General features: G+C 40.2%; 1 protein-coding gene across 2 annotated transcripts in view; it reads left to right on the top strand.

Annotated features, from left to right (window-relative positions):
* Hdac8 (histone deacetylase 8) overlaps positions 1 to 19023 on the top strand; it is a 208540-nt gene that overhangs the window by 74581 nt on the left and 114936 nt on the right. The window contains exon 8 of one of the 2 annotated variants that reach the window (XM_028775799.1): positions 16930 to 18304. The exons of the other annotated variant lie outside the window; for it this stretch is intronic. Within the exon in view, the coding sequence (XP_028631632.1) occupies positions 16930 to 16954 (25 nt within the window). The 3' untranslated portion in view covers positions 16955 to 18304. Of the gene's footprint in view, positions 1 to 16929; positions 18305 to 19023 lie in introns of those variants that run through there. 2 annotated transcript variants of the gene reach the window in all.

A 19023-nucleotide genomic window follows, 5' to 3' on the forward strand; every position in this document is an offset into this window, starting at 1 on the left:
CAAGTATTTCTCTGCTGTTGGTTCAAGGGAGGTTTTGATGAATAGTAATAGCAGGATGAGCCAGCTGTTTGCCTGGTGGGACCTGCCATAACATATGTTGATATATGCACCAATAAATTCAGAGTTCTGCTAGCCTTTCTTAGTTTGTATCCTAACTATCATTTTACACCCTTAACAACCAGCAATTATTCCTTACTGGATCTAATAGGAAAACCATATTATGAGGTGCTTATAATATATGTGAGTACATGTACTAAAGGTGATGGGAAAACATTTTGAAAAAGAAATCACAATTTTAGGATTGCACATACCTGTCAGTTGTCAATGCTTGCCTGCCTACATACATGAAGCCTAGGATTTCATCCCCAGCACTGCGTAAAGCAGATATGGTCGCACACTGCACATAGGTGTAAAGGATCAGGAACTTAAGTTATCCTTCACTACATAGGGAGTTTGAGGCCATCCAGAAATACATGAGATCCTGTCTCAAAGTGAACTTGTTACATAAATATATTCCCTAAAGAAGATGCTGTTGAACAGATTAAGAGGACTTAGGAAAGCTTCTGTTACACTGGAGCTCGCGTTGAGTAAAATAAAAATCTACTCATAGTTGGTCCTTGGGCTATTGTTTACCTGTATCCTGTGGCTTATATTATGTAGCTCAAAACTGAAGTAAACATTTGGTCTCAATCAAAGACCACTGACATAGAGACTCATAATGTCATATGAATTTCATATGGGATTTTTAAACTCATAATCTCCTTTTAAAATTTATTTTTATTTCTAACTGTGTGTATGTATGTGCATGGGTATGTGTATCTGACTGCAGGTGCCTGTGGAAGCCAGAAGATACTGAATCCTTTGTGGCTGAGTTACAGGTAGTTGGGATGTATCTGACATGGGTGCTGGGAACCTGGCTCCAGTTCTCTGCAAGAGCCATCTTTCCAGTCCCACCCTACCTTAATGTTTTTACCTCTCTCCATTTATAGTTTTCTATTGTAATTTAAAGATTTTTTTGTAGTGTTGGGAAATGAAATTAATGTGGTGTTTGTTTGGTTGGTTGCTTGGTTGCTTGGTTGCTTGGTTGCTTGGTTGGTTGGTTGGTTAGTGATTTTGTATTATTTTGGTTTGGTTTGGTTTGGTTTGGTTTGGTTTGGTTTGGTTTGGTTTGGTTTGGTTTGGTTTGGTTTGGTTTGCTCTTTGCTCTTTGCTCTTTACTCTTTGCTCTGCTCTTTGCTTTGCTTTGCTTTCTTTGAGTCAAAGCTTCTCTCTGTAGACCAGGTTAGCCTCAAACTCACAGAGATCCACCTACTTCTGCCTCCCAAATGCTGGGATTAAAGGTGTGTTCCACCATCGCCCGGCTTTAAATTAATTTTTGAGAGCTTATCACTTGCTTTTTGGAAACATTTGTAGTTTTGTTGCTGGGCTAGAACAGGTAGCCAACCTAGAGAGTACTTGTTATTTAGCACAGCACTTGGGCACACATGTAGCTTCTCTTCTCACACTCCTCCTTTGTGTTACTATGTAACATGTAACAGCAGGGTAGTTAAAGGAATGCCATGTTTAACCCTAAACTTTTATTCTTTAGTGGAATGTTTTGTGCATCTGTACCCAATGTTATTCACATTCAACAAAGAACAGGAAAAAAAATTACACCACTGATTCTTAACATAGTGTCTTTCAAGTGTGTGTTTATGACACAGGAACTATTGTCTGACTTGACCGTTACCTTGGAACTAGAAGTCCTTGGTGTTTTAAATGCAACATTAGTTCCTGTGAGTCTAAGACCAAAATTTACCTCTCCAAAGACACTCTGACCTTAGTGCAAAAGAACTAAGTGGATCCTCACTTTCTATAGTTTTTGGACATTAGTTAACATGAAGGAGGAGGTGGAGGGGAGAAGCTTCCTGTGTGCCCAGGTGCTGTGCTAAACACTGGCATGGATTTCTATTCTGGGTATGTGTGTATGTTTAAATATGAAGAAACTATTTTATTCATTCATTCTACAAAAATGTATCATCTACTATATAGCAGACACTACACTAGGTACTGGGACAAGAAATAAAGCAGAAGCCTGTAAGCTGCAGCTTGGTTTCTAGAAGTGTACTGAGCTGGGGCAGGAGTAGCACTGCATCTACTAAAAGTATATATCGCATCATTTCATCTTTGTCACAGCCCACATGCTATAAAAGTGGTCAGACATCCGGAAAGGGATGAAGCTAGACTTAGTTTTTTTGTTGTTTACGTATTTTTAATTCTCTTATATTACATCCCAACTGTACTTTCCCCTCTCTCCTTCCTCCAGTCTCCTCCCTACTTCCTCTCTCCCCTAGATCCACCCCTCTCTCTGCTTCAACTCAGAAAAGAGCAGGCCTCCCAGAGACATCAACCAAATATGGAAACGAGATTTTGAACCTGTGTCTTCCCCTAGCCATTGACTATGTTGTCTCTAAAGTATCTCATGGAAGTGTGAAATTTAACTGTTACATACAGTGAAAAGGTACCATCCCTAAGAGTTCTTGGAAAACTTGATTGTAGGATATTGCAAAAATCATTTTAAGAAAATAAACCATTTAGCTTTATCCAAATCAAGCACATGACCTCTCCAATAAACAAGCTATTGTGAGTGTGAATGTGCAGCCGAGATTTGGGCAGAAAATAATCTCTTAATCTTTAATCTTTGTAATTTTATAGACAGAAAACAAGAATAAAAGTTCCCAGAACTTACTTCCTAGATATAGAGTGCTTGATTAAGGTTTGAACGTGGAAACTCTGTGAGTTCTCCTTCCCCTTCCTGCTGTAGAAGGTGAATGGATTCACCTGTCATTTTATAGAGCTCTTCCTAGGGAAGTCCACACTTTACATGCACCTTTTTTTAAGACTAGTTTTATGAAAAATTATTTACTTCTATGCATTTTGAATGACAAAACTTCTGGTACCTCTTGGTCCTGGCAGGAGGCCATATGTCCATATAGGGTAGAGATGCTCCATCCACAGTCCAAGCGGGTCAATCAGTAACCTACTGAATAAAATGAGAAGCAAAAGATATCTCTGAGAGAGATTTAATGGGAGTGTTTCCTTTCGATGTTGACTTTTAATGTTAATATTTAAAGAAGAGATATTTTAATGACGATAGGTCTTTTCTTTTATTATAATGACAGGTCAACTAGAAATTACCTCCCACTTGGACTTGCATCTGGCACTTGGCCCTCCATCTCATTGAAATTTAGAAACAGGTAGAGCATCAGTGAAAGAGAACCTAGCAATTATAATTTACTCCTTTGGGTTTCATGATGTGGCAGCAGCAGTACATCACACAGATATTCATACCTAAATATTTTAAGCAGTACGAATTTTTCAAATCCTCTTCAGTTTGATGAAAAGGGATGGATTCTTCGAGAATTTGTATTTGAGTACAAATAATTACATAGACTTACTTCCGTCCTCATCTCCATTTTCATTACAATCGGAAAGCTGGCAGAAACTCATCACACAATTATCCTACCTCTCTTTTCATTTGGGTCACAGCTACACTGCCTGGATAATCACTAGTCACTTTGGTCCAGTAATAAAGGTAACAAAAGCTGCCAATTCATTCTGTAAGCCTTGCATCTGGAACTTGGCCCTCTGTAACTAAGGTATTTTTATTACATGCTTTTGTTCCATTTGATAAACTTCTATCCCGCCTTTCTTTAGTGTAGCAGATGTAAAATTGCCTATTGTTTCTGGAAAATAGATGAGTCAGACACTAATTAGATTCACTGATAATGTTAGCCACAGGTGGAAGTGAGGCCAGAGTGGGCTGTTCATTTATTCTTCCCGGTTTGATGTGTCTTTTAAAATATTACATTCAAAAGGCTTTAAGAGCTTCACAATGTAGGATAATTTGGAGGGAGGGATCCTGTGCCTCATTATCCGTGTTGTCCTGAGCCAGTGAGCTAACCATGCATGTCTGGAAGACCCGTGTGAGGCCGTAGTGAGAGCTCATCATTTCCCTCACCTAGTCCTTAGGGCCTAAAGTGTGTGTGGTTAGAGGGGCCATGCCATTTTCATTTCTGTCTCCTCTCCTCCAGACTTCACCAAGTAGTCTGCCCAAGCCTGTGAAGAAATCTTCACAGGTGACTTTTTTTCCAATGTAAGTTAAGGATATGTAAGTTCTGGGATTCTGTGGAGGGTCACTGTGCCACTCTGGGGCACATTTTCTCTGTTCTCAGTGATGACTGATTCCTGCCACCGAAGAAAGTGACCTGATTCTTTGGTAACAGTTTAATAAGTTCTGATGCTAGAACATATTCTGAAACTATTCAGAGGCAGAAAGACCTTGTCCTAAATGGAAATCTTGATAATCACACCCTCTAATGCAGGGCTTCTCTGAAAAGGATCCCAAACATGACTAGGTCTGGGTTCAATGGAATGTTCTAACATCAAACTTCACACTGCTCCCATTCTGCTGCTCTCTCCACTGTGCCTCCTACCTCCATTGTAATTCTCCCCTCCCCTTAGTCTTTAGCTGATGCCCTGCCCCCTCCAACCCAGCCTAAGAAAACTGTTTAGGCTGTACAGAAATGTTACAACTTTGAATAAGCCTACGCCTAGCAGCTGCTTTGATGCGTGAGCTGGCTTATGTTTTCTTGACCCCTACAGAGGTTCACTTAAAGCTAGAATCCACCACCTGATGAAGAAGCCTGGTGCTGAGTTTAGGTGGACCTTAGCCTGCATGTACTCTTGCCTGTTGTACTATCAGGAAAGAGCTATAGCCGCTGATATTTTTTATTTTAAAAGAAGCCCTATCAACTAAGCAGATAAGTTAGCAAGGGAAATGGGGTGGGGAGTGGGGCGTGCCAGAGAGAAAGGGCTGTGTTTGCCTAGAGACACTGTGAGAGTGGTTCTGTGGGATTTAGAGGTGAAGGGGTTTGCGTGTACGGCTCCATGCAGGAGAATCCCAAGGAGATGGGGCAATGGGGAGCGGATGGGGGCATCTGAAATGTATGAGGGGTGAAGCAGAAAAATATCTTTCCTATTTAAATATAGGCAAGCCTCAGTAACTCAACCTAATTAGAGGAAAGCCAGTCTGAATCATGGAATATTTTAAATGCATTTTTATTACTTTCAAGCATTGGACATGCTAGTAATTCAAAATAGACTAACAGCATAGAACAGCACCTCAGGGAAGGGGCTTTAAGAATCATTTGTAATTAGCATATCAATTATTTGTATGTAAGTGGATGTGCACAAAGTGCATAAAAAGTTTATTCTCCTAAGTAGGACAAACATTCCCCAGTGCAATCCTGTTTACACTATTAATTTGCTTAGCCAGCCCTTTTTGTGCCAAGATAGATGTATGTAAGAAATGCTTATTTCCTTAGGGAAGAATGAATCGCTTCCCTGTGTTTAGTCCAGTAACTAAGAAGCTGAGCGCCATTTGATTGGTTTGGGATTTCCAGGATATGGAGTTTTGAATTTGCATACAGACTAGAGAGATTTCATATGGAGAAGATCTGGCAGCCATTGCCAGAGACCCAGTTTCCCCATCTGGATTTCATTGAAGTGATCTGGATTTCATCAAGCAACAGGACACTGATCCTAAATGATCCACCAGACACTCCAACGTAGACATGTTTAAAATACATCCTGCCCCAGAAAAATAACTGCCAAACTATGATAAGTTGGAGTTACTCTATGTGCAGTACTTAAAAGTAATAAAACTGCATTTCTTTTTAAGTCCCACAAAAACCATGCAATAGCAAGTTAATGATGGAAATCAATCCCCAAACTCTTTCTTGCACACCTCATTGTGTGACAGCATTGCACCGATTTCCAGTCATCTGGGAGAGGATATTATATTGTGATGAGCTGCACCAGGTGCTAACTATATGGCAGGATTTCGCTTTTGAATCTTACTGAGGCCCTCCTGAGTCAGAAAGGGCAAGGGAAGGGCTAGGGGCATGTTTATTGTTAACAAGTCATTATTGTCCATGTAAGTTTGCCAAATCAGTGCGATTGCATTGAACAAGAGGTTTTAAAGGGCAGGAAGAAATATGACTAGGAAGTGAGAAGCAGAGGTATCTGCTTATATTTTACCCTACATGGACTAAGGTGTACTCTGGGTAAATTGTGGCTTCTTCGAGGCTTAGCTAGAGTAGAGACAAGTGTGGAGAGCATCAGCAGGAGTGGGAAGTCCACGCACCAACGGTACAACTACAGGTTGGAATGGCTCCAGCTTTCCCCTTTCCCCAAGGGCATCACTAGCCAGGGTCTGCAAAGGCCAAATAGCTCTTTGGCTTCCAATCTGATTTTTTTGCCTAAGAAATCAGAGAAGTTGGTTTCAATTTTTATAATATATTCTTCCAGCCTCTATATAACAGAAAGGCACTTGTGTTTCTGCCCCCTCTTAAAGTGAATTTTGTGTTTGGTGAAAGGTAATAGATTGGCAGCACTGGAAAATGAATTACTGTATTCCCAGAACAGGTATAACCAGGCAGTGACACTATGAAATTTCTCTCTGCCTTTGGGGACCATTAGAGTATTACTCAGGAAGTCACTGCTATGGTGTGCTGTGCTGAACTCGACAGAATCCTAGCGGGCTTTAAGAATTAACATAGCACTCAAAGGGCCTGACTTAAGGCCATTCATTTATTCATTCAGCATTATGCAGTACTTACTATGTGCCTGGTGCTGGGAGAAGACATTCACAAATGTTGTACCATTTAATTGCCACGATAACCTATGAGAGGGAGAATATTATTCTTGCTTTATGGAGAAAGAAAATAAGGCTCAAAAGCAAAGTAATCTGTACAGGTCACTGTGCACACATTGGATCCAGGCTCTTCCAACCCCGTGCCAGTGTTCTCCCTGAACTAGGTACTGGGAGTTTGCAAAGCAGGACTGAGGAGACATATGCTCAAACAATATGACACAAAGCCGAATGTAATTTGCACCGTGGGCACTCCTGGTGGTTACAGAGCAGTGAAATGTCCTATCCCAGAACACACAAAGGGCTATTAGCACAGCAAGCCATAGGACTCATATCCTTTCCATCGTCTTCCAGACCTGCCTCTCTGCCCAGCCCACCACCTGCTCAGATAATATCTACCCTGCTTGCTGGGTGGTCTGGCCTTTCAGAATGAAAAAAGCCTTAGAGCCATGGGACTCAGTGATGACACCATTGGATTCAAGTTGAAAATTTGTATACTAATTCTAGCTCTGACGAGTCACTCCGGGCCACTGGCATGGTCCTTTAATTCTGTATGACTCACTCACTCTTGTATGAGTGAATGAGGATGGTTTACTTCCAAGAGGTACAGCAAGAGATAAGTAATAATACACTAAAAATAGTGTACATCCCTTCCTGTTGCCAAGGTGAAATATAATTAATGAGTAGAATTACTTATACTACAAGGCCAGCATAGAAAGAGATGCCAATTAGAATCTATGTTTTTATGTAATGGGCTCAGCAATGAGAGAAAAAAAAATCCCTTTAAAGTGCTACAAAACTACGTCATAAAAATAAAAAAAAAAAAGGAATGTCATGTTGTGGGTTGGTTGGTGGATTAGGGGAGTTTAAGATATGGTTTTTATTTTATAGGTTTGGATGTTTTAGATGTCTGGGGAACCAGTACAGCTTGTCTGATGCTAAAAGCAGAGAAAAAAAACATAGGAAATTAAATGCCTTCTGGATGTGTCCAAGAGGCACCCATGGCCCCCCAAAGAAATGACACATCATTCTCACTGCAGGGAGCCCCACTCCAATTCCTGCCTCCCACAACTATTTGTAATAGATCTGAAATCACTGAGGCATTTGCCATATGCTGAGTCCCCTGACAGCTTGAATCTCTGCAGAATGAGTCAGCAGTACCTGAGTTGAGATAGGATTGAAGAAGTATAGAAAACACACACAGAAGAAGAGTTGACCAGCCTCCCACTTGGGACTGATGAGTGATTCTTTGGGTCCCTTATACAGCCCTCTTCTGAATCCTATCAAATGCAGTGACTTTAGTGTTTCTATCTTAGAAGGAGCTTTGCTGCTGGCAAGAACTTTCCTCAGGCTGACTGTGGGGGCTCAAAGCATTAGTGATACTCTCCCTCTGTGGCTGGCTAAAAGGTTTGTCAACTTCTAAGTTTCTCTTTTTTTTATATCTACTGAGGGAGTGTCTAGAGCAGTGGTTCTCAGCCTCCTAATGCTGTGACCCGTTAATACAGATAGTTCCTCATGTTGTGGTGACCCCCCTCCAACAATAAAAGTATTTTCATTACTGCTTTATAACTGTAATTTTGCCACTGTTACGAACTCTTATATCTGATATGCAGGGTATCTCATTTGCAACCCCCATGAAAGGGTCCCTTGACTCCCAAAAAGGGGTCATGACCCACAGGTTGAGAAACACTGCTCTAGAATGTTGCTAGTACTCGTTAGAAAACATGGGAGATGCTTGCCTAGCAGAGCTGAGATATAAGCAAAAGTCAGGAAATGGGACCTGCTGGCAGCCTGTCTCTCTCACAGGCCTGGCCAGGCAGACAAGTTAGGGTTACCATTGCCCTATCAGCAGCCCTGATCATGACTGTAACACTGTCAGTCTGGCATCCCATTGCCTGGAGGTGAGAACTTTAGGTTCATAATTCCCTAGGAAACCAATAATAAACACATGCTTTCCACTCCCCCAACACCACCACCATTTCCCCACCCAGCGCTGGAGGGAAAATGGCGCCAGGGAATAATGTCAAGGGTGCAGAGCAGAAGCTGTGTGTGAAGCCTCAGAGGTTTGGGGGCTTTTCTTTTGCCTCAAAGTATCTTGCCTGTCATCACCCCTAGCTTTTCTTCTCCTCGGGCTCTAAAATCCTCCCCCAAATCAAGACCTGCTGAAGTTTCTGTGCCTGCTTGTCCTCATTTGCATAGCCTCTTCTGAAAACCAGACTGAAGACTGGGGGGGGAATCAGGTTTCTCATCAAGAAAACTGCATTTCAAATGAATGTCTTGTGTGTTTATAAGGAAGTTACTAATGTAGTGTAATGAGATGCCTGTCTTCCCCCTCCCTTCTGGGGAAGAGATTTTATACTTTCATAAAAACCTAAAATTAATGATTTACAGGGAAGGGAGTAGCAGTGTTAAAGCCGTTAGGGAAGGTTTCCCAAAAGCAATCTGGAGTGGCATTTCATTCACTTATTCATTTAATGACTATTTATTGAATGTCTACTATGTCTAAAGTATTGATTCTACGTTCAAGAAAGTTAGGAAATTTTTTAAAATGTTAGATAGAGATTGATTTTCATATTCACACACATTTGAATAAAACAAAACATGGGAAGTTGCAAGAACCATAAAATTTAGGATGCTATGGGCATTCACGGGAGATAAGTACTTCAGCAAAAGGCTTAATTAAGGAGGTAACATTTGATCTGGCTTCTAAAGGGTACCTAATTTCTACATCTTTAGAAAGTGTGCAAAAGGCTATGCATATTTATAAAATCTGGGTCAAGTTTGAATATACAGAAATTGCTGGGAAGGATCTTGTGTAGACCAGGGTTGGAAGAAGGTGCTGAGCATAGAGAAGAGCAGTGGTTCTGATTGGCTGGACTGTGAAGTGGGTGAGAGGCAGAAGTTCCAAAGGCTGGAAAAGTGGGCGGGGACTGCAGCATGGTGGAGCTCAAACTCTTAGCTATAAAAATGTGTAGCATATTCTGTCAGCACTAGGCAAACCAGTGAAGATTCTTAAAAATGAGGGAATGATAAAAATCAGAGTTTGCTTGAGAAAATTAGTACTTAAAAATAATACTCTGTCATGGCCCTGCTTGCAGGTAACAACGTAGGAGACATAGCTGGTGCTTGACCTGCCAGACTATATAGTTCAGAAAGTCATAGAAACAAGTAAATTGTAATAATTTAGAGGTCCAACTCTGGTGACAAGCTGCAGTTCTGCCACTTAATAAATGTGTGATACTCTGTAGACTTCTGAACTCTGTGCTTCAGTTTTTTCATCTAGAAAATAAATTTCATGACACATCTGCCTTATATTTTTATGAGGGCTAAAATGTGTTAATACATATAAAATTAGTAGAACAGTACTGAATCCTGGGTAAAGTCCTCAAAAATGTTAGCTCCTAGTATTTCTTCCATTTATGGAGGAGATGGAATTTAAAGAATGACTATGACTATAACGTAGACATGGGGAAGGGTGGTGTTTAGCCACATGGCGACATGTGACAAAAGGTCTACTTATATGAAGACACTCAGTGAGTGAGGTAAGCAGTTTGCCTGTGGGGTGACACATCATAGGTCAAGGAGTTATTGAGTAACAGGATTTTAAAAGTAAGCTCGTGGTAGACCAGGAAGGACGTTGAATCATAATCTGAAGTAGAGGAACACTGAAGAATTTGTGGATAGGGCAAGTGATTTGATCAAAACTTTTCCTAAGGAAAATTAGCTTCTTAGTTTGTGTGAAGGATTAGACAGGAAAGAGAGCTGAGGCAGGGCAAGTAGTTAGGAAGCTATTGGTGGATCCACTGTGGCTCCGGAGGCTGAATTCAGAGGTATGATGAGAGGGAGAGAGATGTTAATGATGACTAACAGGAGACGAATACCGAGGAGAACTCAGAGGCTTTATCAGTTTGCACATGAGGGGCTGAAGGTGTGGCCATCATTAATAAGGAATTGGAAGAAATAGGACGGCAGGCTCAGCATGGTCCAATGGACCTGTAAATCACAAATCCTCTGCACAAACTGAAAGGCTCGTCCCAAAATTTATATGCAAATCCAACCAGGAATAGCCCAGACAGTCTTGAAAAGAAAGGACAAAACTTGGGCAACTTAAACTTTCTAATATTCAAACTAACTACAAAGTGATAGTAATGGAGAAGTATTGTTGTGGCTTAAGGACAGATGGTGGAACTGAGCTCAGAGATGAGGAATAAGTCACATTTACAGTCATGTGATTTTCTATAGCGGGGGCCAAGATCACTGAGTAGGACAACTGGACAGCACCAATGAAGTTAGATCTTTGCATCACACCATGTAAAAAGTTGGCTTAGATCCAATATAGAAGTGTAGATGCTAAATACTATCAAAGTCTTAGAATAAAACATAGATTATGACATTGGATTAAGCAATTGTTTCTTAGATGTCCCATGAAAAGCACAAGCAACAACAGCAAAAATGGGTAAAACAGACTGTCGAAAGTTAAAACTTTTTTTCTTTTAATTTTTGAGATTAAAATATAATTAAAATAATACTTCTTTCCCTTTCCTCCCTGTAACCCCCTTAATATACCTCCCCTTGGTCACTTTCAAATTTATAGCCTCTTTTTTATTAATTGTTATTACATACATGTATGTCCATGTATATACATATATTCCTAAATATAACCTCACTCTGTATAATTTACTACAATGTATGTTTTCAGGGCAATTTTGTCCTTGAAGTGACACTATTAAAAATGTGCAGAGAATACAAGTGAATACTCGGGCGGCATGGATCTGATAATGGCCTGGTGCCTAGTATATAATAAGAATTCTTATAACCCGGTGGGAAAAAGTCGATCCAGTTTAAAAGTAGGCAAAAGATGAAAATGGACACTGCTTTAAAGAAGTCCACATGGCTGTTAAACAGATAAAGAAACACTCATGTCCATTAATCATCAAGGAGTTAATCACAAATGGAGACCACAATAAAAGATAGGGCTGTACCTCAAGTGCTAAAGCTTAGGGAGGAGTCTGATAAAATGAGATAGCACATCTTACCCATTAAGGTTGTATTTATATATTTAATAATGTATATGCATGTACATATGTGCATATAATGATTAATTTTTAAAAAGCCATGAATTTGAAAGAGAGCAAGGAAGGTTTGGAGGGAGAAAACGGAAGGATAAAATGATGGAATTATATTATAATCTCAATAAGTAATAAAAACATTAAACATAATAAATTTTGACAGAGATTCTTATAGTAAATTAAAGCATAAGAACAACATAAATTAAATATTGTGTTCTTTTAAAGGTAGATGTTTTAATTTAGGTAACTAAGCTAATTTAATTTCAAATAAACCAAGACAGAAATATTTGAACACTCAAACACTGCTGGACAGTTATAGTAGTGCAGCCACTATGGATAAAAGCCTGGTATTTCTCAGATGCTTAAACATACAGTTATCATGTAGCCTGTGTATCTTGGATACATGTCCAAGAGAATTAAAAATGTGTCCACACAAAAACTTGTGCATGTATGCCCCACAGTAGCATTATTAATATTAACCAGAGAGCAGAAACTATCCAAATACCTTATCAGTTTATGAATATACAAACACACAATGAAATCTTTGTTGATAGGAAGGCAGAGTTAGATGTGATTTTGAAATGCCTGTAATCTCAACATTTGGGAGGTAAAGGTAGAGTCAGGAGGTGTTTGGGGCCATCCTTGGCTACATAGTAAGTTTTAGTCCAACCTGAGCTACAGAAGACCCTAAGTCAATAATACTCCACAAAAGAGAAAAATATAATACTAGTTCATTTGATAACACAGATGAACCTTGAAAGCTTATGAAAAAAATGGGGTACAGAGCTAAACAAAGAATTCTCAACTGAGGAAACATGAATGGCGGAGAGACACCTAAAGAAATGTTCAGTGTCCTTAGTCATCAGGGAAATGCAAATCAAAACAACCCTGAGATTCCACCTCACACCAGTCAGAATGGCTAAGATCAAAAACTCAGGTAAAAAAAAAACTCAGGTGATAGTAGATGCTGGCGAGGGTGTGGAGAAAGAGGAACACTCCTCCATTGTTGGTGGGACTGCAAGATGGTGCAACCACTTTGGAAATCAGTGTGGCGGTTCCTCAGAAAATTGGACATAGCATTACCTGAGGATCCAGCTATACCACTCCTAGGCATATACCCAGAAGATGCTCGAACATATAACAAGGACATATGCTCAACTATGTTCATAGCAGCCTTATTTATAATAGCCAGGAGCTGGAAAGAACCCAGATGTCCTTCAACTGAGGAATGGATTCAAAAAATGTGGTATATTTACACAATGGAGTATTACTCAGCTATTAAAAACAATGAATTTGAGAGGTTCCTAGGTAAATGGATGGAACTAGAAATTATCATCCTGAGTGAAGTAAGCCAATCACAAAAGAACACACATGGTATTCACTCACTGATTATTGGATATTAGCCCAGAACCTTGAAATGCCCAAGATTCAACTCACAAACCACATGAAGCTCATGAAGAAGGAAGACCAAGTGTGGGTGCTTCGGTCCTTCTTAGAAGGAGCAACAAAATATTCAAGGGAGCAAATATGGAGACAAAGTGTGGGACAGAAACTGAAGGAGGGGCCATCTGAAGACCATTCCACCTGAGTATCCATCCCATGTGTAGTCACCAACGGTAGACGCTGATGTGGATGTCAGGAAATGCATGCTGATAAGAGCCTGATATAACTGTCTCCTTAGAGGTCTGCCAGAGCCTAAAATATACAGAGGCAGATACTCACAGCTAACCATTGAACTGATCATGGGGTTCTCAATGGAGGAGTGAGAGAGAAGACTGAAGGAGCTGAAAGTGTTTGCAACCCCATGAGGAGAGCAACAATACCAACCAATCAGAGCTCCAGCTGTATATATAGGGGAGATGGCCTTGTTGGGCATAGGTGGGAGAGGAGATCCTTGGTCCCATGAAGGCTGGACGCCGCGTGTGGGGGAATTTGAGGATGGGGAGGTAAGAGTGGGGGGGTAGGTGGGGGCACATTCTCATAGAAGTAAGAGGAAGGGGGATAGGATGGGGGGTTCCTGGGAGGGGGGATGGGGTAAGGGGATAACATCTGAAATGTAAATAAAATATCCAATAAAAAAAGAAAATTTATGTGAAGTGAAAGAATACAGACACCAAAGAGCACATATTTTACAACTCTACTTACATAAGGACAAATTAGATAAATCTATAAAAATAGAAAGTAGATCAATGCTTTCAAGAGTTTGTGGTTTAGAGCATGGTAGAATGAGTGGTCACTGTTCATGGTCACAAGGCTTCATCCGGGCATGATGAGAAAGTTCTCAAATCCTTTGTAGTTAATGACTACATAATTCTGTGGCTACATTAAGAAAAAAACAGAATCGGACACTTTAGATGGAGGAATTGTATGATATATAAATATCAATTGTCTTAAATATACTTTTATGAATGTTATATGTACACAAAGTGTGTGTGTGTGTGTGTGTGTGTGTAGGCATGTAGGCTAGCAGTCACCCTCTGGTGTCTCATGAGCCCTTGTGTTTTTACAGCAGGTTCTCAATGAACCTGTAGCTTTCTAATTAAGCTAGGCTAGCTGGCCAGCAAGTTCCAGGGATCCTCCTGTGTCTGCTTCCCCAGCCCTGGATTACAAGAACATGCCCCCACACCCTGCTTTCTCATTAGTTCTGGAGATCTAAGTCAGGTCCTCATCCTTGTGCTGCAAGCTCCTGACTGATTAAACTGTTTCCTTAGCCCCTGTTTTAAATATTTAAATAGACTTTGAAAAAACTCTGTAACTGACCAGCGGGAAACCTTTGAGTAGAAACAGCTACAAGTTGCTTTGAGGTTTCAAAGGCTAACAGAGAAAAAGACATTGGATAGGTGGCTAGGTCTCAGTTAGTTTTCTTCCCTGCAAGAAGTATAGGGGGCAAGGAAGAAGGAACACGGGCCATTTGTCCCCTAAAGAAAGTAAATCCTTTGAGAGGCAGAGATGGGAGATGAGAGAAAGATCTCATGAGTGGTCCATAGCCCTTAAAGCAACCGGAAAGAAAATTCAGATTCCCAAAGAAGATAGCATTGTGAAGAAGGAATCCAATGGAGGACATTTCCTGATAGAAACAAGGAATATACTCACTACACAGAACCTCAACCAGTTAGTTACCTCAAGTATGCGGTAGACAAGGATTAAAAGATTCATCTCTACCTCATTAGCAGCAGTACCCAGGCTGGAACTCACCCTGCCTCTGCCTCCCAAGTGCTAGGATTACAAGTGTATACTACCACACCTATCTTGTGTTTGAGTTTTTAGAAATATGTCATGAATGTCCTTTCATCCCCTTTTGTTTTGCTGTTGAGGCAGGCTCTTGCCATGTAGCCTAGACTGCCCTCACACTCACTTATCCTGCCTCAGCCCCCTGAGTGCTGAAAATTTTATTAGAACAGATGATATATGAAATGCAATTATTTTTTCAATCGGAAGTGAAATAAAGGCTTGCCAAATTCCAGAAATAGAGTGGTCTTTATCAATTTATAAATGTGTATGGATTTGATGTTCTGGAATTGTAAATATGAATTGTAGTGAAAACAATACTTTTGAATTATCAGCTTACTGCAGGAGAAGAGAGCAGAAAATGTAGATAGCGTGGCTTAATCAAAGGCCTTAAGTTGGCAAGTCAAAACTGACCATTTGTTAAGGATGCTTGCCCTAGTTTCTGAAATCACTAACCATATTCTCCGAAAGAAAACAGGTGGGTTGGTAGTTTTAAAACAGAAAATGATCAAGTAATCAGAGTTTTAACACAAATAAAGGGCAAGTACAATGAGGACATGGGAAGAGAGAAAACTGTGGGAGACAAAGAAGTTCGGAGTTCAGGGTCTTAGATGTGGAGTGGCTGCAAGTGTTTGCTTAGCAAGCCATGCTTAGGAGTAACTAATGTGGAGTGCAGGCAGACACTGATGTTGAAACCAGAAAGACAAGTAATGTTGGAGAATTAGTCCTTGGAGAAAAGTGAGGTAGGTTTTTGTTTGTTTGTGTTTGTTTGTTTGTTTGTTTCATTTAATTCTGTAAACCCATTGCCAACCTTTTACCTTGCATATAGTAGGCATTCAATTAATGTTTAGTGGTGTGTGGGTAGGTGGGTGAGTGAGTGGGTGGATGGATGGATCAATGGATGAGTGGACATGATAGCACTAAATACTGTTTTGTGCTTCCCTATCTTCTACCCCTTACTGAACCATCAACACTGTCAGGTTTTTGCCTCTGGATTCTCCCCTCACCCCTTTTTGAGACAGGGTCTCAAAGCTGTGGCTAATCTGCTAATTCACTAATAACTCAGGCTGGTCTGAAATATTGGGCAATCCTCTTGGCTGCAATTTCCTACAGACTAGTATTATAAGAATGTGTTATCATCCCTAGTATAGGGAATAATAGCTACTTGACTCTGGGTTTAAGTGAGTGAACAAATACTGAGCCAGAGACAATAGCAACAAAAAAGACAGAAGAAAAAATATTGAACTAGAAGGCAAAGCTAAAGTCCTCAGTGGAGGCAGGAGAATATTTTATAGGTCTAAAGACAAGAATTTTAACAGTATTTGTTTAATATAAGCAAATGATGTTGACTTCAAAGTGGACATAGGAAGCCAGGCCTAGTGGCACAAGTATATATATATACTTCCAACACTCAGGAAGTTAAAGCAGGAGGTCTCCATGAGTTCTAAACTAGCCAGGGCTACATGATGAGACCGTATCTCAGGAAAAAAAAAAGCAAATTATAATGAACAAACAAGGAGAGAAAGAGTGGGTATGAACTTGGAAATGGTCATTTCTCCACATACCACCCATTCGTAGTCACCGACCTCTAACAAGCTGCCCACCCCCCCAAGGTTTTCCAGATTTGCCTGGCCCTGCCTCATTCTCATGCTGACCTCCTACCTGAGAGCTTCAAAGTCCCCTGTGCTATCCTCTCTGCTTGCAGGCTTTATGATTTTTGTCTTTACATGTAACATCAACAATCAGAGCTCTTAAGTGTATTTTTTAGCAAGATCAGTACTTACAGATCTCCAGGGGCTCCCATTTGACTGTCAAAACAAATGAAAACCTGAGTACTTTTCCATGTCCACCAGCTTTCTGTAAACGGAGATTTATTCAGTGTACAAAATGCCTTACCTTTTTCAAAGCTTCTGATTCCTGTTTTTTCTACCCATCCAGAGCCTGTTTCACCAGAACTCCCTGAAGACTCATTTTCCCTACAGCTCTAATGAAGACAACTGTTCCAGAAACACCTCCCTTCCTTTCCTTCCTCTCTCCTAATTACCAGTCATGAACATGATAGGTATCTTCTTTTCTTGGGTATCCCTTCATGTTGCTCTATTAATTTTGTCATGGAAGTTCCTCTCAAGTCCCTGTCTTTCTTGTGTCACTGGCCTGTAGGTGGTTATCCCTGATCAGCCTTCAGTGTATTCTACACTTGAGTTCACTTATCTCTTAAGATGAAAATGTAATTGTGTGCCCAACACAAACAGCAAACACATTGCACATGTACATGCACACATATAATGTTTGAGATATTTCACACACTTTACATAAAAACCCAAACTCATTTCTTTCTGTCTTCATACATGTCCGCTTGCTGTTTCTAGCCTGCATGTCACATGCACTTCCTTCTCTGAACCTCTTCTGCCCTTAACTTCCACAAGCAGCCCTGCAGCTAGCGCCCCTAACTTTACTGCACAAACCTTCAACTATCTTTTTCTGCTGTGCTTTTGGCTTTGTTCCATTTGAACATTTCTAGGGATCAAATTCAGGTCTTATGCCTGCTACTGTCCGTGCTTTTAAAATAACTCTTTAAAGTTTTATTGAATTTATTTATTTTGCTGGGTGAGGCACATGTGTGACAGAGTTAGTTCTTTCCATCTACTGTGTGAGTCCTGGCGATGAAACTCAGGTCGTCAGGCTTGACTACAAATATCTTTACCCATTGTGCTATCTCAGTGGCTTTGACAAAACTTTTATTTCAAAATAATCACATATTCATAGGAGATTGCAAAGGGAAGTCCTGTGTACTTCACTCAGAGTCTACCAGTTATGCATACATTCACTTATGTATGTGTATGTCTATGTAATTTTATCATATCTCTAGCCTCACATGACAACTACAATCAAAATACGGAACTTTACCATCATATGGCTGTGTCATGGTACCCCTGTAACTGTCACAGCCATCTATAACTCCTGGCAACAGCAAATTAATGTCTTCCCTCTGTAGTTATGATTTTACAATGTTATATGAATAGAATCATACAGTATTATTCTTTTGAGATTGGCCTGAGGTACCCAGCATACTTTCCTTGTAATGCAGTCAAATTCTTTGTGTATAATAATGGTTTGTTCCTTCATATTGATGTACAGTATTCCACAGCTGTGCCTGCTGGATTTTTTTTAACCATTTACCTATTAAAGTACATTTGGATTTTTTTCCAGTTGAAGCTATTATATGTAAAGATGCTACACACATTCATGTACAAGTTTCTACGTGAAAATAAGCCTTAACTCTCTGGAATAAATTGCCCAAGAGTGCAATTGCTAGCTCATATGGCAAGTCTATTTTTAGTTTTGACAGGAACTGCTAAATTATTTTCCAGAGTGGCTATACCATTTTACATTCCCACTAATGAGATATGTGTGATCCAGTCTCCACATCTTCACCAGGAATTATTATCACTGCTTCCAGCCATCTTGAGAATTGGCTCTTACATGGTGCTTCTCATCTTTCAGGACCTAAAGAGCCTCCATAGTCTCCGTAGGGCCATTTCTAACCTCACCTGGACCAGTTCACTTCTCTCTCCCTTGTGCCATATTTGATACTTCATTTATCATTGTGGTTTAGTTATTTATTGTCAGAGTTTGTGCATTCCCCTCTATTCCAAACTATGTGATAACACAGACCATGCCAGATTCCTCTTGATTTCTGGAGCATCTGATCCAATTCCATTCTGAACACATAGTGGGTGCTCAGTAAGTGTGTGCTAAATGAAAGAACGGAGTGAAAAGAATGGTAGTCTCTCTCCCCCTCCTGCGACAAAGCTTTTTTAAAATAGATATCACGCCTTCGTCTGTGTCTCCCAGCAGCAGTTAATAGGGTGCTCTGTTTGTGTAGATGCTCAATAAATGTCGCCTAAACTGTTCAGGTGGCTTATCTTTCTTCTGCACCCATGAGATAAGCACATGAAAGAGAGAATAGACCTAAGAATCCTTGCATTGAGGATCATATGTCATAAATTTTGTAATATTCTTATAATCTCT

The sequence above is a fragment of the Grammomys surdaster genome, unplaced genomic scaffold (genome assembly GCF_004785775.1).
Source record: "Grammomys surdaster isolate TR1022 unplaced genomic scaffold, NIH_TR_1.0 260, whole genome shotgun sequence".
Lineage (NCBI taxonomy): Eukaryota > Metazoa > Chordata > Mammalia > Rodentia > Muridae > Grammomys > Grammomys surdaster.